Below are 23,489 nucleotides of genomic sequence, written 5' to 3' on the forward strand. Positions count from 1 at the left end.
CATCCAGGGGTTCCTGCATGCTAGGCAAGGACTCTACCAAATGCCCCACACTCTCTTTCTTGGGACACACCTGCTCTCCAAGTTTCACCTCCCTCACCTACCTCTGTCTCCTTTGTCAGGTTCTTCCCTCTTGGTGTTTGCATGGTTCAAAGCTCAGTCATGAGTCCTCCTTTCTCCTGTGTTAGCTCTCTTGTTAGGTCACATGCTTACAGATTCCAAGTCTGAGGCTCGCAGATGTACAAATACAGCTGGCCCAGTGATTACCCTTGAACTCCAGCTTCTGATATGCAAGCTTGGGTTGTCTTCTAGCCCACCTTTCACACTTATCGGATCTGAAACAGAAAGCCAACGCCCTCCTCCAAACATTCTCCCCTCCTAATCACTATGTTCATTGGCCCAGCTGCCAGACAAGCATGGTGGCCCACAAAGGGAATCCCAAAACTCAGTGGCAAGAGCAGGAGAAATGTGAGTTCAAAGCCAACTTGGGTTACACAGCATGACCCTGTCTCAAAGACAGAACAAAACAAACAAACAGCCAGGTGCTCAAGCTGAAAATGAGAAGTCACTCCTGATTTTCTCTCTCCTTGCCCTCCTCTCTGTTCTACTGTCCAGTCCGTTAGCCAGCCCTGCTGAGTCTACCTGAAAATGCTTCTCTAAGCCGCCTCTTGGTTTCGAGTTCTGCCTCTACCATTGTCACCCAACATACCATCATCCTTTCCGAGCTCCTGCTGCCTCTTGTATCCCTTGCTTACCATTCCTCTCCCTGGCAGCCCACCTAATCTCCCTAAACACCTAAAACAAGGCATAACACTATCCTGTGTGATCCACTCCTCACCTGTGCCTAGAAAACCTTCGGTGTCTCCCAACTATCACTTGCCACGCAACACGTCTACTCCTCTCCATGTCTGCTCTTGGTCAGGCCATAGAGTTCTTTCCACAAATACACCAGGAAAAGCCACCCCCTTTTCTCCCTCCCTCCCTCCTCTCTCTCCCTGTCTATGCCTCCCCAGCCCACCCTACTGCACTTTCAACAGAACACTGGTCACAACTGGGTATGTCCTTTGTTATGTATTTATTCTTATTACCTGTGTCTTGAAACAAAAGTTTCCTGTGCCATTTTCCTACACCTGGAGTAGTTCCCAGCACACAGGAAAAGCTAAATGTCTGTTGAAGGGCTGGACTTGCCCAAGTGGCTCTAACAACGGAGCAAGCTCTCACTGGTTTGTTGGGTGAACAGTATCTGAGAGTGTACTGGAAGCTTCTGGAGGATGGACACCCTGCTGTAGGCCTCACCATTTCCTCCGAGCTACCTATTGTGATGCCATGGACCCCCCCTCCCCATTCCCAGGTACTTAGTAAAATCTTGTTGGATTTATTTCTATATCAAGGCCAAGAGTCCTATCGACTAATTCGTAGACTTCATTTTTCTGAGAATAAGCTGAGGAAAATCCCATGAGCACAGGAACAAAGTGGGTAGGATGCAGTAGGCACCTTGTGTGCTCAGCAGGAAGCAGGGAATAAAGTCTTTTCTTTTGGTACTGTCCTATCAAGTGCCAGGCACGGTGTTACATTACTTCTTGATGCATGTGTTACAGGGTGCACAGTACCTGCTGGTGATGGTGGATCCAGATGCCCCCAGCAGGTCTAACCCCAGGATGAAATACTGGAGACACTGGATAGTGTCCAACATCACAGTAAGGAGGGCAAGGGGTATTTTCAATTCAAACTTGATTAGAACTGTTTGGAATTGTAACTGGGAGGTCATTGCCCTGTATGGTTTTTTAGCGCTCATCCAAGAGAGCTGGAGATGAGGGTGAGTGGGGCCTTCTGGGTGAAATTCCCAAAGTTTCTAAAAACTTCAAAGACATATCTAAATGTGAAGCGTGGTGTGCTGGGCGAGAGCAGCAGGAAGCTCCAGCTTTCTGTGCGGTCGCCGTTCTCTGTGACAGAGCTCCCCTCTTCCATGACAATTTCAAGGTATCAGTGACTGAAGAACTGACCCACAAAACTTCTAGAAGTCCACAAGCACATCATTGTGGATTTGCCGGGGATTGCGGGGGTCCCTAGTTTTGGAGGGAGGATCATGTGATGGGCCTTCCCACTGCTGCATCAGGGGCACAAAGGATGCAGGGAGAGTTGCCTTCTTTATACAGAAATAAGCAGCTGCCTGTAAGTTTGTTTCATGACAGCTGGGGAGAAGCCTGGCTTGCCCTTTGCAGAGTATGTCTGAGGAGCAGACTATATCAACACACGAATGTTAGAGCTTCCGGCTTGAACTCATTTGGTCTCATGTCTCATCAAGTGGCCTTTTAAAGATATTGCTATCCGAATTGACATTACAGTCAGCTTCCAATGTCCTCAGGGAACCCCCGAAAGTCTCTTATATAAAATAGTGTCTGGATTGAGCCTATACACATCTTCTCACCGATTCTAAATCATCTCTAGATGATTGTCACATCTAACACAATGTAAATGCTACAGAAATAGCTTGCTGTACTGTATTGTTTGGGGAATTGACGGAAGGGAAACAATGGCTGCCCATGCTCATAGATATGATTCTCTGTCATCTATCTATCTATCTATCTATCTATCTATCTATCTATCTATCTATCTGCTATCATCTATCTACCTATCTATCTATATCGGCTTTTGGCTGAATCTGAGTATGTGGAACCCACAGATAAGAGGTCCAACAGTATATAATCCAAATGTGTTTCACAATTCTGTTCAATTCTAGACTCGGGTATTCATGAGTGACCCAGCAGTGTACTTTGGAGAAATCCATGCTAGCCCATAGGGCTCTGTGCCCAGACAACCTACTAAAAGGTTTTACGAAGACCATAGAAAGGCCTCTGCTCTATAAGATAATAGAAACTAGTGAAATGAAATTTGAATGTAAGTTAAGAGCTGTTGCCCAGCTCAGAGACCAGACATCCACTGTTGCTCTGCAATGTGTGAATTGTACTCTTTGACTTTCTGTGGCCATCCTGATGATCCCATGAAGGACACTCTAGAAAATGTAGGGAAAACCACAGTTGCAAAGGCTAGTGTCTTGACTGCTAGAGCCCAGGGCAGAGGCAGGGACATCATTTTAAACTAGCTATTAACTCCTGACAAGGGGAAGATTCTCATACCAGAGTGGGTGAGGAAAGAAGAATTACCCTGGCAACCAACCATGTCCCAGTACCAGGACTCTTGGTAAGAGTGAGGTGGTGGTGGGGGCACCCTCCTTAGGAGTTGCCAACTGAGGCCCTGATGGGGCTTCTTAAGCAGCAGTGGAGCACTTTTCCTTGAGCAGACTGTGGGAGAATTTAGTAATTAACATAGAGGCATGGCTGAGGGAGAGTTCTGGTATGTGGCAGGGACAGCAGCAGGGGACACCAAAAGCTGGGACTCTTGTCAGAACTGCCTCCCTCTGGAGCATTGTTGTTTTCTAGATTTGGGTAAAGCTCTTAGGGTGGAAGCTCAAGAGAGGATTTTTGCCAAAGGTCACATTCATAACCACCCCCACCCCCGAAAACACTTATAACACACACACACACACACACACACACACACACACACACACTCACTGTTCCCTGTGAGAGGGTTCCAGTAAGGATTCTCAGGCCAGAGGGAAAGTCATATGCCATATGGGCAGAATGATTTCCCAGCTGAGGAGCCCTGGGTCTGTGACACAGCCTCCATTCATGTCTGACACTTCCATCCCACCCACCCCATCACCCTGATAGTCATTCAGGACATAGCCTTTACACCAGCTCTGTGCTGTGAACAAGGATTTAGCCCCAGATACCCTGCTTAGAGACACAGCAGGTGGCAGGTGACAGGTGGCAGCTGTCAGGCAAGGCTGCTAAACCACAGAGCTTAACCAAAGCCACCTGCCCGGGCATGGCCTTCACTTCCCCTTCGCCCAGAGCAGGCTCAGGTTTCAGTCACATCACCACCCACTTTCCCTCTTCTGGGTGCCCAGCAGGAAGCTGCGGCTCTCCCTCATGGAGTTACTCGGCCCTGCCACCTGCCCTCATGTGCTGCAAGCCAGAAAGATGCCATCAGCCAAGTGGGTTCAGGTCTCAGGTCCCAGAGCTCTGTCAAAGGAAGAACGGTAGAGACTGGGGGTTCTGGCCAAGCCTAGAAGCCTCTTCTCCAACTTGAAGTCCACACAGAAGGGTAGGCTGATACCTTGGAGAAATGTACATTCTTGGTCCCACAAAATCTATAATCTCCACAGACTTCAGTGGGGAAGGGCCAGTTACCTGGGAACAGAGGCATCCAGGCCACTGCTCTGACAAAGTTGAAGTTCTTGGGCAAGGATCAAGTCAGCCCACATGGTGCCACAAGGTTCCCTGGCTGTGCTGTGGAAGAGCTTTGCATTCTCACAGATAACATGGTCTCCACCTTGACCAAGTGGTCCAGAGTAATTCACAGGGTAGGGAAGGCCGCAGCGCCCCAGGCTGGAATGGCTGACTGACATCATCCATTTGTAGGCCATTTTCAAGTAAAAGCACTTTGGAAACTGTTGAAACCTCAATTGCTGTGTGCAATAGCATTGTCCCTTTAAAAAAAAAAAAAACAGGGCTGGAGAGGTTCAGTGACACCCTCCACTGGCAGCAGTAGCAGACTGTAGCTGCAGGTGTTGGATGTGTGCCCCAGACTCTATACCATTCATACCATGCTACACCACTGTGGGGTCATGTCCATCAGTGCCATCATGTCCGGGGACCACCATGTCCTCTCTGTAAGATGAAAACAATCTCTGTGCCTCATTTCCCACGATTCCAGCTCACTCTTGGATGGATAGAAGTTTCCAGGGCACACTGCCCAGGGACTGCTGCTTTGGTATATAAAACACATCTGACCTGGATTTTAACCCACACCCTACCAACACCTACCGAACTACACCCAAACACACTCACCAGTAAGGCATGGGGTAAAGTCACTGCAAACAGAACAACAGTGGCCTTTTGGTTCCCAATGGACACAGAAAAAAACTGGAGGAATTTAGGCTTGCCTTGGTATCACTTGGCCAGATATAACCATACATTGGGCCAGGGCATGGCCATGAAAGCCATTCAGTGGAGATAATGTTTTGAAGGGCTATCCATACTAGAATAGTATAGAAATCAATTCTTAGGAACATGGGGAACACCTGTAGACCTCCCTCCCCCCACACACCCTAAAGATAGGCTCACAAGGTCTACATAGAGTAGGACAAGATTCTAGGCATGTGAGCATCTTAAATAAAGAGCAGAAGCAGAAAGACATCCAGAAACAGAATTAGTCCTCGTGTAGTCGTTAAGAGCAATGACCCTAGAGTCAGTCAGCTGTAGTCCAAAGCCTGCATTTTTGGCTATATGGTTCTCTGGGTCTCAATATACTTACCTGTAAAGTGGAAATATTCACAGTCTCTGCCTCACACTGTTGAAATGATATTTATATATGTTATTTCAGGTAAAACGCTTAAAGTAAAACCCCACAGCACAGAGCTACCTTTAAACAGTTGGGAGCTACACTCTGACTGCCATAGCTCCAAGCCAACTACCTCTCGTGTCACAAACGGGAATGAAACCCAGGAAGGTGCTGTCCTGCACAAGGGAGGAATTATGAGGGTCCAGGGGCAGGCCCGGGTAGCAATTCCTTTACCTGCGGGTTCCCATCAGCTCAGTAACAGGATTAGGTGGAAGCCCCCCAACCTGGCCATACCAAGGAATGCAGGGATGCAGACATCATACACCGGGTGCTCCTTGGTTCCTCTCTGACACTCTCACATTGAGTAAAAGGGATTTCTAATTGTAGCCAGACTCGGTGGCACACACCTGTGATCCCCGCACTCCGGAAGCTGAAGCACGAAGACCTGGACAGAGTTCTAGGCTAGCTGGGCCTGAGTACTGAGATGCTTCCTTAAAACACAAACAAAAGAATGTTGGTTCTCAGCAGCACACAGCGAGAGGGCATCTTCCTCCCCGGTGGCACGTCCTCAGGTTTCTCTACAGATGCTTTTCAGTTCTGCTGAAGCCCAATTGAGACATCAATTAGCCTGCATCACCATTCACTTAAGGAGAAGACTTTATTGGCTCCTTGTCTTATTTGTCTCGGAAATTAGCACGCGGGGCTTTTCATGCAGATATTTTCATTAGACTTTCTTTTTTGTTGTTAATGGGAATATTAAACACAGGGAGATGGTACTCGAATGCTTTTCCACAAAGACTATCATGATTGGTGACAAAGAATATGAAGAATAATTAAGGAGACAAGAGTACCCTTTTTTTTTCCCTTCCAAAAAAGAAAATCTTCCTAGAAACAGTCAATGATTCTAAAATTTGTCCTGAATGTCTTTTTTGTTTTAAGAAAGAAAAGGAGCCGCCGAGTTCATGCTTCCCCTTTCATTCCATGCCCTCAACCTTTGGCAGCCATAAAATGGCAACCAATTCTGACTTGAATCAAAGGGACCTCTAAGGGGTCATTATTCTGTCTACTTTTCTATAGGGTTGAATTTTTTTCTGTAATAAGAGGGTGTGTGTGTGTGTGTGTGTGTGTTTAAAGGACCTCTAAGTATGTTCAACGAATAGGGTGAATAGAAAACCCAACAAACAGAGCCAGGATTAGCACCGTTCCCTGATTTTGACTCTCTGTGGTCAGCATGTATTTGAGTGAGCCACACTGGGGCTGGGGAGACAGCTCAGTTGATAAAGTACTTGCCTTGGAAACATGAGGGCATGAGTTTAATTCCAAGAACCCATGTTTGGAAAACATAAACAGATTTAAGAAAAACCTGGACATATACTTGTGAACCCAGCATCGGGGAAGCAGAGACAGAGAGATCCCTGGGGCTCTTCTAGCCTACTCTGTTCAATTCCAGGCCAATGAGAAACCTTTTTCAAAGAGAGCATCTGAGAGTGACAGCCAGGCTGTCCTTTGTCCTCCACATGCATGTGCACACATATCAAATAAATAAAAATTTTAAAATGTATATTTCCCTGTGTTCATGAATGATCTCAGACATCTCTGAGAATCTGGCTTTTCCACTGGAAAATTGACACAGGGCATTCTTCCCCAGGGCAGGAGTGAGGAATAAGGAGATTAAAGAGGTGAAGAGGAGAAGCCTTCCTAGAAAGAGCCCCACAGAAAGTAGCATTTTGTCCTCGTTTCTAATACACCAAGCAGCAGACCCCGCAGAAATTTACATATGTACCTATAAATAATTATGGAGTGTGTTTTGTTTTGTTTTTTTATAACCAGAGCCTAGCTAACAACGAAAAGCAGAATAAATTATCTTTATCAGGATCACCAATGGAGATGATGAGGGAAAATTGAAGAGATGGGATTGATAAGTAGTTCCTTTTTGTTGTTTGCTCATTAATGTTTGGGCGGTTGTTTTATTATTATTAGTGTGTGTGTGTGCTGTGTGCATGTGCACATTACATACACATGTCTGTCTGTGTGTGTGTGTGTGTGTGTGTGTGTGTGTGTGTGTGAGAGAGAGAGAGAGAGAGAGAGAGAGAGAGAGAGAGAGAGAGAGATTGATTCTTTCTGTAGTCCCTCAAACTTGCAATTGCAGTTTTCCTACCTCTGCTTCCAGGGTGCTAGGGCTGTAGGTATGTGCCACCATGCATGTAGGAGCAGGCAGTCTTATAACAGTCTCTGGCCATTGCCATCTGACCTCTGGACCCGATGAGACCTCTCCCACCCCCAACATCAGGGCAAAGTGCAGGCTTCCTAGTCAGGCTTACTGTTCTTGAGCCAGGCTGCCTGGCCCTTCCTCCTCAACACTTTCCACTTCTGTTTTTAACCCTTCGCCAGGTTCTTATCACTCACAGTCCCCCACTCAGCTGTCATTGTCCTACCCCAGAGATGCCTTCAGTCCCATTCAAAATAATTTAAATAAAATGTTGCTACAAAGTGGAATATTATCTTTTGATGAATGTTTTTAAAGCCCTTTAGGTTTTCACGGTAATTTGCGGTGTAAAATTATTTGGAGATAAGAGCCAAATTAGCTCTCCTATGCTGAGGTCGCTGTGTCCTGTTATCCATGTGAGCAGTGTTTAAATATAATCAGCCCTTAGACTAATGCAGCATAATTGTTCATTTGAAATAGCTTTTTTTACTCCATTCAATGAGTCATTAAAATATTCAAGGGATAATGCAGTGAATTGGAAATGAATTTATCATATTATCCCATACATACTGCAGTGCTTCAGGTAACTAAGGAGAAGAAGGGAGGGAGGGAAGGAGGAAGGGAGGGAGGGAGGGAGGGGGGGGGGGGAGAGAGAGAGAGAGAGAGAGGCGCATAGGGATAAAGGGGGCTTGTGCCTAGGAATATGAGAAAGGCTTTCAGTGGGTTTATGGTAAGTAGGAGAGGGAGGGGGGACAAAACGCTGTTCTTCAAGGATCTCTCTCTCTCTCTCTCTCTCTCTCTCTCTCTCTCTCTCTCTCTCTGCATTCCGAGAATCTGCTCTACCACAGCTCCACTGTTAACTTATTTTTATCAAATATGTTTATATCAGAAAGTCGTTATGGAAACCAATTCTGCCATCCAGGAGAATTCCTGGAGCAGGCAGAAAACACACAGTCTCTCTCACTCTCTCTCTCTCTCTCTCTCTCTCTCTCTCTCTCTCTCTCACACACACACACACACACACACACACACACACAGCACAGCACAATCTTGCTCTTCTCCAGCTCCAGTGGTTCCGAAGGGCAGGGGCTCAGCTCTGTTCCTTGGACAGAGCTATGCAGTGAACCCAACTATTCACCCACGGTCCCAATTTATTCCTGTCCTAATGTAAGGGATTAATGTAATGTAATGCTTGTCACTGTCCCCTGGGCTTCAGTCACCTAGCCTATGTGTTCTAGTTTCTTCTCAATTGCTGTAATAAAGACCATGACCAAAAGCCACTTGTGAAGGAAGGAAAGGGTCTACTCAAATTACAGGTCACAGTCCTGTCATCAAGGGAGTTCAGGGCAAAGCAGAGACCATGAATGAGTGCAGCTTACTGGCTTGCTCACCGTAGCCAGCTCAGCCTGTTTTCTTATACCACCCAGCACCACCTGCCCAGAGATGATACCACTTAGAGCGGGCCTGGCCCTCCTCCATCAATCATTAATCAAGAAAATGCCCCCAGAGACGTGTTTATAGACCAATCTGATGGGAGCATCTTCTCAGTTAAGTCCTCTTTTGCATGCTCCTAATTTGTGTCAAACTGGCGGGGTGGAGGTGGAGGGTGGGAAGCCCTAACCATCATCCAGTGGCAAGTGCTTCTTAGGGTTGGGGGTGGGAGTGGGACTATGGTAGATAGACTCTCTGAATGCTCCCAGGATCTGATGAATGAACGCAGTAAGGTAGATGCCATGTCCAGAATGAAGGTCCTCTTACCTGGCCACCCTTCCCTAAGATGCTAGATCACCAGCCCCCAAGAAATCAGCCAGCACCACCATGAGGCTGTCTAGAGACCATCTCACATCAGCCATCAGGAACGGAGGGAGGAGGGTAGCCTTCTAGTGTGACCCCAGAAAGCAGTCAGGGTACCTGTGTTTAAAGATGTGTGGAGACCTCACCAGGAGGCAGGGATCACCTGTAGCCCCCACTGGGCAATGGAAGGGCCAGTGAGTGACATTTGACAGGTAGCAATACTTGACACCAGGAAGAACTTTCTAAGAATTTGAACTACCCAAAAACTTAGTGTCTACTACAAGAGAGAGTGAGGTCCTTGTCACTAAAACAGAGTGCATGCGTGACCCAGGAAACCGACCCCTGCATAAGTGGGAGAAGCTACTGTCTTAGAAGATGAACACAATTCCAAGATGCACAGTAACAGGAGGTTAGGTTGTGGGATTGGGGCAGGCACTAAAACTTTCTAAAAATCTAAACTTGACCAGACTACTCCTGCTAGAAGCCATGTTCTACCCTCTCCCCGGCCGGGCCTGCTCCCAAAGACTATACAGCCTCCTGCTGATCTGTCCATGGTGTCCCCAAGCCTTTCTGTGGTCACAGCCTCTGTGAACCTTCACTTGCTTTGTCCCTTCCTCCTACAAGCTCTTCTGCGACCTACAAATACAAGGTGCTTTAAGTTCGTCAGGACTTCAAGACGGATTACACCTTCAGGGTCCAGGAAGAGCTAAGATGTGTGATCATGAGACCTTCTCCAGGAACGGGAGAGGACAGCACGGTCTCCTGAACTCAAGCTGCCGTCACAGCAATCTTCCTGGAAATTTTAAAAACATCTCTATTTACCTCATTTTACATATATGTGTGTTCCTGAGGATGTGTGCCTCATGAAGACACATGAGCCCAGGTGCCTTGAGAGGCCAAAAAGAAGGGTGAAGCTCTGTGAACTGGAATTATAGGTGGTTGTGAGCTGCCTGGTGTGGGTGCTAGGAACGGAACCCAGCTTCCTTTAGGAGAATAGCAAGTACTCTTTCTTACCCACTGAGCAGTCCATCACTCTAGCAAATCCTCATCAAAATCCAAAAAGCATTTAACAAGCAGACAGTCAGAGAAGCTCAGCAAGAGGAATCCACATAGGTTCGCTCAAAACCAGTCACTCCAGATGACTTGGATGTCTTCACTGGTACCTACATTCACTGTCTGCTGGACAGAAGGGAGCCATAAGCAAGCATAACACATCTTGACTGCAGAAGGATTAAACCGTACCAATCCTTGGAGCCTGTGGGAAAGGAGCGGAGACTTGGCTTCAATGACAGTAGCATGGTGTGGGTTTGTGGCTCACTGACAACACAGTTCTGAAGGGCATTTGGCTATGAAGTTGGTCTCTGGTGGCAAGCCATACAGTCTCGGTATGAGCCTTGTCTTGTTCTGTGTTTTTAGGGATGCCACTGTATTTGTAGGTGCACAAAGTTTCAAGAAGTAGTTAATACGGTGAGTGACATAAAACGGTTGATTTTGACAAACAGGAAGTAGGGGCTCTCATTGCAAAAAAAATGGATTTAATTGGGATTGCTGTAAAGTTCTATATTTAAATTCAAATCAGTGTTCCTCTTTCAGAATGGGGAAGATATGGCATGTCAGAGGTTCATGAAGAGAGCGATCAAGAGGAGTTGTTGTTAATTCCTAAGCTAATTTAAATCTGAATTTTCAGATAATAATAGAACGTCAAACCATAATGCAGGCATTAAAACAGTTAAGATAATCTTAGGCTGCATCGTAAGAAGAAAAGTCTTTAGATCATTGAAGAGGCTCATGACTGGCCTTTCTCTTAACTGGTCAAACATGTCGGTTCATTCATTCATTCATTCATTCATTCATTCATTCAGCATGTGCTCAGCACATGCTGGGCAATGGGTTCCATTCAGTCATCTGCAAGCTAATGCAGGCAGATCCCTTCTTTTTAAAGAACTTCATGTCTGGCGACAGAGACCACAGAAGAAAAACAATGACTGGTGTGGAGTGGGAAGTGTTGAGGTGGAGTCTTGAGAACCCTGGGGAATGAGAAAGAGAGCTGGGAGCAGACTCCCCAGAGGTTTGGACCTGTGAGCCAAGTAGCCACTCACCAGGCCACCAGGTAAAGAGAACACTGTCCAGGCAGCAGAGGAAGGATATTATTGTGGCTGGAGCTCATGGTACAGGGCAAGTGCTTAGGAGACAGAGTCGGTGAGATAATGAGAGAAGCCATGAACAACAGAGGTCCTAATGTCCCTTACCACTCGTTAGAGCCCCCTGGAAGCCACACCCAAACTAGTTACATCATAGTCTTGGAGCTGGGGGACGGGGAGTAGAGCTCAGATATCCACTTATTTTTAAGGCTCCCAGGTGAGGTAAAGGTACATGAGAGGTGATGGGTGGGTGGGGGAGAGTGTTGTCAAAGAACAGGCCTGAGTGTGAGTTACGCAAGATGATGAAGTTCCAATACCTAGTTAACAATGCTGTATTCAACACTCAGAACTCAAGAGGGTAGACTCATATAAAGTGTTCTTGCCACAATAAAGGGAAAGGAATTTTTTAAAAAAACAATAGAGGCACCAGAATTGAGAAACATCAACACAGGGCCTTCTCTAAGACTGGGCAAGGATTTTAGCACATGGACCACAGGAGATCTTTGACCAGAGATTAGAAGCTCCCTGAGGAGGGCTGGAGGGAAGTTCTCCATGCTTAAGAGCACTTGTTGTGCTTATAGAGGACCTGAATTCAATTCCTGGCACCCACATGACAGCTCACAAATGGTCCATAGCCCCAATCCCAGGGGATCAGACATTCTCTTCTGAGCTCCTCAGGCACCAGACACATGGTACACAGATAAACATTCAAACACAACAGTCATACACATAAATCAAAACATAATTAGAAAGAAAGAAACTGCCTGGGAGCTAGGTGCAAAGACAGACACCTGCAGTTCTCTCTGTAAGAGACAGGAAGATCATTGAAGGCCAGAGTTTAAGACCAGCCAAGGCAGGACAGCGAGACTTTTAGTCAATCGATCAATCACTAAATAAATAAATATCATAAATATCCCGGCTTCATTTCTAAAAGTTTTCTATGTCTGCCATGCCAGCAGATAGCTCCAAGAGATAATTTTGTTCTTTCAGGAGAGATGACAGTGGTCTTCCCCGAGACAGGAGTAGATGACTTGGAGGAGACAGCTTCAGGACCTTCCATGAGGTCACGAGCCATCAGGACCTGCTGATGGATAGGAAAATGAGGGTGAGGGATAGCCCAGCGGAAGCTCCTAGATTTGGATGCAGTTTACTAAGATGGAGACACTCAGACAAGCTCTGCTGAAAGGCCTTTTGGATCTCATTACGGAGATGTCAAGCAGGAGATTCATAGAAATCTGAGGTCCCAGGAGCGCATGACAAGAGCCTAGAACAGCCAGGCATGCAGGGTGCTTGCAGCCAGGTCCTGCTGTCTGGAGAGAGGAAGTGAGTTATCCTTTCAGATGTCCAAGGAGAAGCTACCTTGAAGGGGTTGGGCAGGAGGTTGGGTTAGATTGACAGTCAAGTGTCAGCCTCAGACATGGCCCAGCAGGAACCTACATTAATGGAACCAAGTTCATTCAGAGAGGAGATGAAACAGGCAGAGAGGCTGGGGTATGTAGGGCCTTAGAAACCATGACGAGTCAGCTCTGTCTTGATGGGTACTGGGTGGAACCTCAGAGTTTGGGAGGCAGTGTTCAGAAGGCTTCTCTGTCAGGCCACTTGCCAGTTGGGTGACATTACTGTAGATGCTGCTTTTGGGTGGATCTCCTTTGCCCCCCTTACAAACTGAGACAAGCAGGTAGACTTTGGTGCTGGTACCAAGCTCCCATAGTAAAGAGCCCTGGATCTGATCCTCTACAAAGCAGCCTGTAATCTTTCTGCAGAAGCATTGTTCATATGCATAGCCTGCTCTCCTGGGTCTCAAACACACAAAGCAAGCTGTAAGTTTCAAGCAATTCCCCGCATGCTTGTTCTCCCCACTGCAGAGTATTCCCAAATACCAGGGAGAGTGGCATTGTTAGAGGGAGAACATGGAAGCCACTCTCACATACTGTAAAAGGTGAGCCACTCCTCCATGGAACTTTATGGATAGTCACACCTGCCTGCCTGAGAACCTACTTCCTCAGTGATCTTCAACTGGCGATTGGTCCTATTGGCAGCCAGTGCAGCAAATCTCAGCTGGTAACCAGCAGACCAGAGTGGGCCACAGAGAAGGGTGAGGCCTGAACATCTCTCATCTGGGAGAAGTTGGGGGTGCAGGGCGCGGCAGCAGCATCCCGGCTACATTAGGGATGGATAAGGTCCCAGCCAGGAGGTACATTTTGGAGGCAGCTACAGGAATCCACACTTGCTAAGGTGAGAGGCTTAGGCTGTGACAATGACGCTGAGGAGAGAGACCCAGGAGCATTCTAGGACTCACCAGTTACCTGCCCCCCATCTCCCGCCAAAACAACAACAACAAAAACAACAACAAAACAAAACCCAATGGAGCCAGTGTGGGGGTCAGAGAATGAAGAACAATCGTCCCTGACTTCAGAGCCCTCTTTCACTGGGTTTTTTGTTTCTCAGAGAGGAGGGGGGTGAGAGGAAGGAAGAAGATGAAGAAGAGGATGAAGAGGAGGAGAGGGATAAAGAGGATGACGGTGGGAGGAAGGGGGAAGAAGATAAAGAGGAGGACGCCAGTCCAGAGGTCTTCAGTATTCCTGGGGAGGAATCAGCAGATCTTTGGAATGGTGGGGAGGGCCACGTGATGGATTCTCCCCCTTCCAGGAGTGGAAGGGCAAATGCACAGAGCTCTATGGGTTGCTGGCCTATCATGCCTTTCAGTAAGAACCAGCTCTTTTCCTTTCAACGAGGGTGGAAGTCACTGTTCTCTTGTCTCCGTTGATGAACAGATCCTGGGTGGCAGGAGTCACCATAGAAACAGGTGCTATCTTAAGCAAATGAGCCTTATTAACCTTAAGAGTGGTGGAGTTTTCACAAGATTGCACATATAGGGTAGGAGGGAGACGGGGTTTGGTAGGGGGAGGGTCGAGGTGGCTGGGAAGCTGTGTTGCTCCGGGTGGGGAGGCATGTGTTTCATATGTGTGCATGTGTGTGCACTGCGCGTGTGGGTGCCCATCTATATGTGTTGTGCAAAACTGCTTCTGGGAGGAGATAAACTCGGGCCCTGCCCCACCCCCTTTCCCTAAGAAATAAGCATCCCCTCCCCCTACCAAGAAACCGTTGTCTCTTAGAAAGTGGCCTTAAGGCTGCAGGTGCCCAGAGCTCCAGTCACGACCCTCTTCCTTTTCAATTGCTTTTGTGTAGATCTTGCTTGTGTCCCCCTTGTGTCCCCTCGCCTGCGGCCATTAGAAACAGGTGTTTCTGGAGAGAATAGCCAGGAAGAAGGGCCTCTTTTTGCCCTAGGCAGCAGTTTAGTTCATTAGCACGAGTGAGAATACAGACATCTAGTAGACTTGGGTCCATATAACTGGTCCATGACTAACTGCTTATGTCCCTCAGTGAGCCGCCATCTGTAAAGGGCAGATTCACCAGGCACCTCGCAGGGCTGAAGCCAGGCTCCCAAGAGATCACCCAAGCTCACATGGAATGTGTATCCTTAGCAGTCCCCTCTGTGACCTGCCTCCTTTCTGGGGAGAAAAAGGGAGCTCTTCCCACATGAATATTTCCTCAGTACAGTTTCATCAGTCAACAGCCTCACCTGGGATGTCTGCCCCATTCTGTGCTTTGGAGGCAGAGGTAGGAGGGGCTGTGGCTAGAGGAAAGTTCAGGACAGAGAGCCCGGCCCTCAGAGAAGCTGTGGTAAACAGGTAGGCCTAGAAGAGGTAAAGTTGGGTGGGACTTTGAAAAGAGGTAGGGTGGGGATGGGCAGAGAGAAAGGGACCAGAAATTCTACTCTTAGTGTTAAGAAATAGGCCTTCTCCCTCAGGATCCCTGAGCTGTGTTGGTTCCAAGACACACATCTGCTGCCCTCTGCAGCCCCTCCTTGGGCAGGACACTCCACTACTCCAGCTAACATGCCACCTGCCCCAGTCTGGCTCCCCTCCCTAGTATAAATGCAACTGTTGCCTCGGGGACTCTGACACAACACTGTACGTCTTCTGTAGTTCAAGCTGTTGTTCATCAGGGAGACAGGTTAGCAGAGACCGAATGATCTGCAAGGACTCTGGGAAGTCGGGAAATCTTTTCCTTCCTTGCTGCAAAGGGTCAAGAGCCCCACAGATGGGGATATGTATAGCTCAGTGGATCAAGTGTTTGTGGCACAACCTGAGTTGAATCTCCAGCATAAGGAGGCAGACTAACAAAAGAGTTTGTTAGTCTGGCTCATTGGTAAGTCCCAGGTTCAGTGAGAAACCCTGTCTCAAAAGATGAGGTAGAGAGTAGAAGAAGACACCCTACACTGACCTCTACACACACACACACACACACACACACACGCACACGCACACGCACACGCACAAAGAGCTCTAACACATGCCTTGAAACTGAGACAGTTGCCCCCACAGATTGGCTCTTCCCAGCTGCATGGTTTTCCAGAACTCCAGAGCTAGTAGACGCCTCAGGCTCATTTGGTCATACCCAAGAAGTCACCGATACCCAAGGTCACACAATTTGTAAGTATAGTGTTTTCCACAATGAAGGAAGGGTCCTAACTTTTAGTCTCTAGTGACCCAACATTGCTGAAATGAGAGAAGCCATCCTCCAGCACATGTTTGGTGAGCCATCGGAGGTTAGTGGGTAGTTAGCTAGGTCACCAGGGGTACCAAGGGACCCATCATTTGGGTCTGACTAATGGAGAAGAAAGGGGAGGTTCACCCCGGTCAGCTCAGCTCCCACCTCCTCTCCATTTAGAAATCAAAACATGGCACTTAGGAGTTTCACTTGGCCCCAGGCAAGGGATGCAACTTTAAGGATATATATATCCTTTCCCAAGCCACTCATCTATAGTTCCGGAATCTTCTTCCCCATTGGCTTTAGAGCTGCTTAGTAACATGAAAACAACACAGTTGAAGGCTTGGCTGAAAGAGCCACTCACAGAGAGAAGCTATAAGCTGATTTGAGTCCCAGACTCAACTTGGCAAAAGACGAAATGGGAATATTCCATAAGCCACTGAGAGAAGAGCAAATCCGGAGGCCCTGGCCACAAAGCAAAGAGCAGAATTTCACCCTAGTATATCCCCAGCAAAATCTTCTCCTTCCTCTATAACAGCGGCCTCTAGAAGTGATGGTAGCCTGCTTCCCTCCCTCCCTCCCCCCCCCCCCCCCCCCCCCTTCCCCCCTTCCCCCTCCCCCCCCCTCCCTCCCTTCCTTCCTTCCTTCCTTCCTTCCAAGGACATCCAGGTTATAATTTATAGGCATGGAATAAAGAGATCAATGCCATTGAGAGAAGTTTTTATTACTCAGTTTCAAGAGAAGGACACCTGCCAAGCTGTGCCACACAGGGTCACATGGGGAAGTCCCGGGGTGTGTCAGGAAGCAGAGGCGGCAGAGGAGAGTGTAGCCTGAAGCCTTCGCTGTGGTTTCTGCAGGAAAAGAGCAGAATGAGGGCAAGCAAGCCCTAGCAAGCTTAGCCCTGATGAGCTGGCATAATATCAGTGGGCTCTGGGGTGATCAGGGTATGTCCCAGCTGCCCTAGGGTGGTGGGACAGAGAATGTTGGCTAGGTTATGAGAGGATGAGGGAAAGGAAGTGACGGAAGAGATGGGCTTGGAGCTGGTTAGTGTGTACGTGACAGGTGTGCTTGCAGACAGTCTCTAGGAAGTAGGCAGCCTTGGCAGGGACATCTTTCCAGAACCATCGCCCCTCAGGTTATCAATGCATCAATACAAAATACAGAAGATAAAAAGCATGAGCAATCCACCCTGCACCCTGTCTCTCTGAACACTGCTCTTTTGAAATCATTCAAGGTCCTCTTGTTGAGGTGCCTTCTTTGGGACTCTAGGACCTACCCCCACCCACCGCCTCCCACTTAGCACAAGCTGTGCCGCACAATTTAGCACCCAATTCCACGCTATCTTGTTCCCTAGCCATTCCAGGGTGCTTGCCCCAGTTTCCCAGCCCCCCTGGGAAGGCTCTGCTCGCCTCCTTCCTGCACTGGTGCATGTCCAACCCTGTACCCTGAGCTCCACCGAGTGCACTGGCATCAACACTTATCCTGTCTAGAGTACCACTTCTGATCACATTGCCTTTGACACGTTTAGAATGGGTAGCCAGGCTGACATCATAACCTGCATTGTCCCTCTGAAGGACTACTCTCTTCCCTAGGTCCTTCTGCTTGCACAGGCCTAGCAGAGGTCTTCTCACAGCTTCCTCTAATAACCACACACCCTCCAGCACTGACCACACACCACTACTCACCATCCACAAAGCCCCTCCCCGGCCTCCAGACATCTTCCACTGCCTTCCCCTTCATCAAACAAACAGCCTATTCCTTCTTCTCTTCCACAGAAAGTACTCTGCAGTTTCCAAACTGGTACAGGCCACAAGATGTCTTCCAGAGAGAGCAAGAACTTGCCTACCATGAGTTTATTGACCTTGGTTGAGATAGCTCAGTATCCGGCCAGCTTGGATGAAGAGTTGGCTATATGACCACCAAGGCCCCTTTGGTCATCTCTATCTGGAGTATTGACAATTATTATATAGTTCTTTCCTAGCCTAGGCAAGAATGTTTCCTTAGATGGCATGGAGGCAGATATAGGAACTGTGATGGCTGATATACCCCCTCCCCAGAGCCAGCACCATATGCTGGGTAGAGACGCCTTCTTTCCATTCTGTACTATTGACCATGCCATTGATAGTTTCAGGAGCAAAAGATAACCCACCCAAGCCTGGCCAGGCAGATATCTCCATCCTCCTATCCCCTCCTTTCTCATCTTTCTGCTAGGCATTGTTGGAAGCTGTAGAAGGCTAGTACTAAATATCCTCAGGAAACTCAAAACCCCGTGGAGAAATGAAATAAACATATACACGCGTATACACACAAACACAGCATACCATCTGAGAATTGCTGAAGAAACTAGACGATGCCATAGCCCAATGGCCTGGTACTCTCACCAGTCTGGGATGCTGCTTGTAATCCCTCCTCTGGATTTGCTGACATCTGACCCTCAGTCTCTGGCAACACACCATGTGAAGCCATATATGGGAACCCAGTGTCTACCATCACGAAAGAACTGTGTTGTAAATTTTGGGCTGGGTGGGATGTATCTGATGCTGTTGCCATTGTAAACATTCTGTATCATGGTCTTCTCAACCACAGAACAGCTCTGAAATCACTGCATCTCCACATCTAAGGCACATGTATGTCCTTGACACTTAGAAACACAAAATCCATCATGCTTGTACTGATACTTGCTCCAGAAAATATGGTAGATTCACTTATATATTATACTAGTAAAGGGATATGAAACAGCCATGAAGTAATATCCAATAAATATGAAGGTTTTTATGAAATGTTTCAGAAAATAAATGAAAGGCTTGAAGGGGTAGACAAATGTTAGATACATGATTATGTAAGTAGGTAGACATATATACATATATACATATATACATAGGTAGATACAGATGTGTAGATGGATAGATAGATAGATGGATAGATAGGTGGATAGATGGAGTTCATAAGTTGATAGTCTCTAAATTCATTTGTTTGATATACATTGATTTTATTGGAATACAATATAATACAGTTTTTATAAACTGGAGAAAAAGCTCAGCAGTTAAGAGTACTGACTATTCTTCCAGAGGACCCAGGTTTAATTCCCAGTACCACCTAGTAGCTAACAGTCATCTGTAACTCCAGTTCAAAGGAGCCTATCACTCTTTTCTGCCTCTATGGACACCACATACTCATGGTGCACAGACATATATGTAGGCAAAACACCCATATACATACAATAAAAATAAATAAAAATTTTCAAATGTTTTTATTGGAGCTTAAGGTATCCAGTATTACGAAGGAGGAGGAGGAGGGGGAGGAGGAGGAGGAGGAGGAGGAGGAGGAGGAGAAGAAGAAGAAGAAGAAGAAGAAGAAGAAGAAGAAGAAGAAGAAGAAGAAGAAGAAGACAATGATGAAGAGGAGGAGGAGGAAAAGGCTCATAAGGACTACTTAAGAAAATTTTGTACAAGAGGACTCACGGGGCTGGGAGTCAGATGGAGCCATGGCTGACATTGATGTATACCGGGAAACTACAGCATGTAAAGTGTCACTGTGGTGGAAGAACCACAGATATGCCCTTGAGATGGAACAGGAAGATCTAGGCCCAACTAGAGTACTCATCCCAACGTGAAGAGGGACCTACCATTCCCCTTCCCAGCCACTCAGGAAGCTGAGTCAGGAAAATGACATGTTCAAGTCTAGCCTGGGCTACATCATGAGCTTTAGGCCATTCTGGACAACTTACTGGGACTGTGTCTCAAAACAAAGCATCTAGGAGGGGCCGTGTCTGTGGCTTGGTGGGGGAGTACTGGCCCAGCATATGGAAGGCCCTGGGTTCACGTCCCAGCACAACGACAAGGATATTAAAGTTCTTTCTCAACCTGGAATCACACCAAATTCAAAATTAACTATGTGAAGGTAGATATGTGAATATTGATTTTTAATGTTAAATCATAAAAGAATAAAATGCAGCCGGGCAGTGGTGGCGCACGCCTTTAATCCCAGCACTTGGGAGGCAGAGGCAGGCGGATTTCTGAGTTCGAGGCCAGCCTGGTCTACAGAGTGAGTTCCAGGACAGCCAGGGCTATACAGAGAAACCCTGTCTCGAAAAACCAAAAAAAAAAAAAAAAAAAAAAAAAAAAAAAAAAAAAAGAATAAAATGCACCTACACTTGTTACACAGCTGTGTAAAACCTTGAAACTGTAAATATAAAAAACCTTCAAAGGGCCAAATAAAAGAAAATGCACTTTGGAAAAACTTGATGTACAGATGACAAAATGTCACTGTCAGGGACACACACAGCCATCACAGTGGGTTAGTAACACACAGACCTAGTGGGGCTGTGGGAAGGCGGGGAACGAGCAGCAGGGCAAATGCTTGGGACAGTGTCTGGCACAGTAGGCACTCAATACATTTTAGCAGTTATCAATCTACTTTAGCGCTTAATAGAAAAACATTGGATTTAAAAATCAGCAAAGGCCATAAGCAGGATAATTTGGGTAGGGATGGGGATAGAACCCAGAGCCTTATTAACATTTTATAAGCACCCTTATGCTGAACCACACCTACAGTCCAGAAATTTCTGTTTAAAGAAAAGCTTCATAAACCTACGAGAAACGAACATCTCTACACAGACAGTGAGAAATGCAGGACAAACAAGAGATCATCTGCCTTCACAGCCCACAGTGACTGAACTGGCAGAGCTTGAGCGTGGCTTTGTATTACAATTAATATCCAGGATCCTCTCATTTGTCGCCAGTGGGAATGGAGTATGGATTGCTGAGAACCCTCTTGTTAGGTAATGCTATCAGATGCATCAAATGCCAAATGCCTTTACAATGTATACAGGTTTTGACCCAAGGCTCCTTTTTGAAACCTATACAAAAATTATATTTAAAAATGTGATATCTATCAAAATAAAATCAGACATGTTAAGCACAGTAAATTATAGAGGATGAAAACAGCATGTATCATCCCAGTACAGTTTACCACCAGGTGGCTTATACTAGTTACAAAGTAGAATGTCCCAATACCACAAAAAAAAAGTTAAAAATTAGCCATGACCTATTTACCCAATGAGAAGACTGGCAGCTAAGTGTGACTTGTGGAATAGTATGCAGCTACTAAAATAAACACAATATAAAAAGGACCTTGCCAAGGCATTTATGTCACATTGCTATGTGATATAAAAAAGCAGATTAGAAGTTGTTAAGCTATGGGGCTGGGGTACAGCTCAGACGGTAGAGCTCTTCCTAGCATACACAGAGTCCTGGTTTCTGTTTCCAGAGCGACCTAAGCTTGATGTGGTAGTGTGTGCCTCTGATCTCCATGCTGGAGAGAGGGAGACGGAATCAGACATTCAGGGGCATCATCAGCTGCGTAGCAAGTTAGACACCAATCAGGGACGTACAAGTCTGGCCTTCAGAACAAAACCAATATAAGTTATTATACATATGTTGGACATAGTTGTGCGTATCTGTAATCCCAGCATGTGGGAAGCTGAGCCAGGAGGATTCTAAACTCAAGGCTAGCCTTGGCTACATAGTGAAACATCATCGAAAGGAAGGAAGGAAGGATGAAAGAAACAAACAAACCATAGTTAATCAAAGGGCACTCAGGGAATGTCTACAGGTACATTTATAAAGGACACTATTTCTGCCCCATAGGGTGACTTCAGCTCAGTAAAAATAATTAGACGGTACCTACCCCATTTGGGTGTACGGGAAAATATGCACGAGAGAAGAAACTGGAAAGTGTACCCACCAACATGTTCCTAAGAGTCAAATCCAGGCAGCAGCTGTAGAATTGGAAGTGGTTTTTATGTTCTTCTTTGGGCTTAGATGTTTTTCCAAATATTATATAATATGTATTTTTATCACCATATTTTAAGTGCTGTCTAAAAAAAATTAAACTGCAGAGCAGAGCATATGACCATCACAGCTACAGGGGTGATGGGAAGGACTAGGAAAGGTCCCTGAGGCTGCCTTTAGGAGGCACGGAAACCCTGAGAGCACCCTGCCCCCCCCCCGCGGGGGCCCCGCCCCCCCCCCCCCGTGCATGCCTCTGCCTTCCACATGGGACTCCATTTGCAATTACTGGTGGCAGTGGCAAGTCTGCCCTAGGACTCGGGGGCTGAGAGTGCCCTACAGGCAGAGCCAGAATCCTGAAATCCTGACTGCTCTTTGAAAGGGTTACTGATACTTAAATAAGGCGAGGCATGTCAGGTACTGGATGAATCACACAGACATGGAGCATCTAAGTCAGAAATGTTGGTTCTAACTGGTAAGAGCACAGAAGGCTTTACAGAGGAGGAAGCCTGACAGCATGGGTGGGCTAGAACCTAAGTCACAATCCAGTATCATTGTCGGGCTAAAAAGATGAAAGGTCCCCAAGGGATCTGGGGGAGACGGCTCAGTCAGTAAAGTCCTTGTTTTACAAGCATGAGGGACCGAGTTTAACCCAGAATTCATGTTTAAAAGGTGATGCGTGACAGCACACGCTCATAATTGTACTGCAGATCCCTGGGGCTTGTGGCCAGGCAGTCTAGCTTAACAGTTCCAGGCCAGTGAGGGGACAGTCTAAGAAGCAGCACCCAAGATTGTCCCCTGGCCTGCCCACACACATACATACATACACACACGCAGACACACACACACACAAGCATGTACACATATTTACATACATACATACATACATACATACATACATACATACATACAAAAATACATGCACAAAACACAGGTCACCATAGAAATATCCCACCAATCCTTCCCCCGGCTCTTTCATCAACACTGGACCAAGCCCTAGCAGCCTTGCAAGGCCATTGATGTCAAGGAACCCTAACACTGCTGTTGTATTCAGAAGGGCCAGTCTCTATATAGGGACCACTGGTCTGTGATGTCACCCACAGCCAGCTCACTCAATGACCTTAATGCACATTTCCTTACATTTGTTGGCAATCTTTTATTAAGAATCCCATAAAATTAAACATCAGCTCCCCAAGACAGAGAGAGGTTTTTGTTTTTTATCTGACTCGCTCACTGCTTTATGCCTAGGGCCTAGAATGGTGTTTAATGAATTGTAAGTACTTATTAAATGTGTGTTATAAAAATTAAATAGAACTCAAATATTGGCTTACAAGAGTCCACACCGTATTGCATGTATATGTGATGAATATATATGTGTGTATACACAGTTCTGTAGCAGCCTTGTGAATATGCATTATGTGTTTGTACATAATATATGCAGAGAATCCAAAAGTGAATGTGCATGCTTGTGTACGTGTACACACACACACACACACACACACACGTGTGCCATTTGGGAAAATATCAAAAGGAGAAGCCCACAGCTTTCTCAGGAGTCAACTGCATCCTTTGAGAATAGAATTCCAATAAAATAGATTT

General features: G+C 46.6%; 1 protein-coding gene across 1 annotated transcript in view; it reads left to right on the forward strand.

Moving 5' to 3' along the window:
- The window catches only part of Pebp4 (phosphatidylethanolamine binding protein 4), a 216,133-nt gene that overhangs the window by 118,657 nt on the left and 73,987 nt on the right, over positions 1–23,489 (forward strand). The window contains exon 4 of the mRNA XM_028758753.1: positions 1,596–1,694. Coding sequence (XP_028614586.1) covers positions 1,596–1,694 — 99 coding nt within the window. The remainder of the gene's footprint in view (positions 1–1,595; positions 1,695–23,489) is intronic.

The sequence above is a fragment of the Grammomys surdaster genome, unplaced genomic scaffold (genome assembly GCF_004785775.1).
Source record: "Grammomys surdaster isolate TR1022 unplaced genomic scaffold, NIH_TR_1.0 126219, whole genome shotgun sequence".
Lineage (NCBI taxonomy): Eukaryota > Metazoa > Chordata > Mammalia > Rodentia > Muridae > Grammomys > Grammomys surdaster.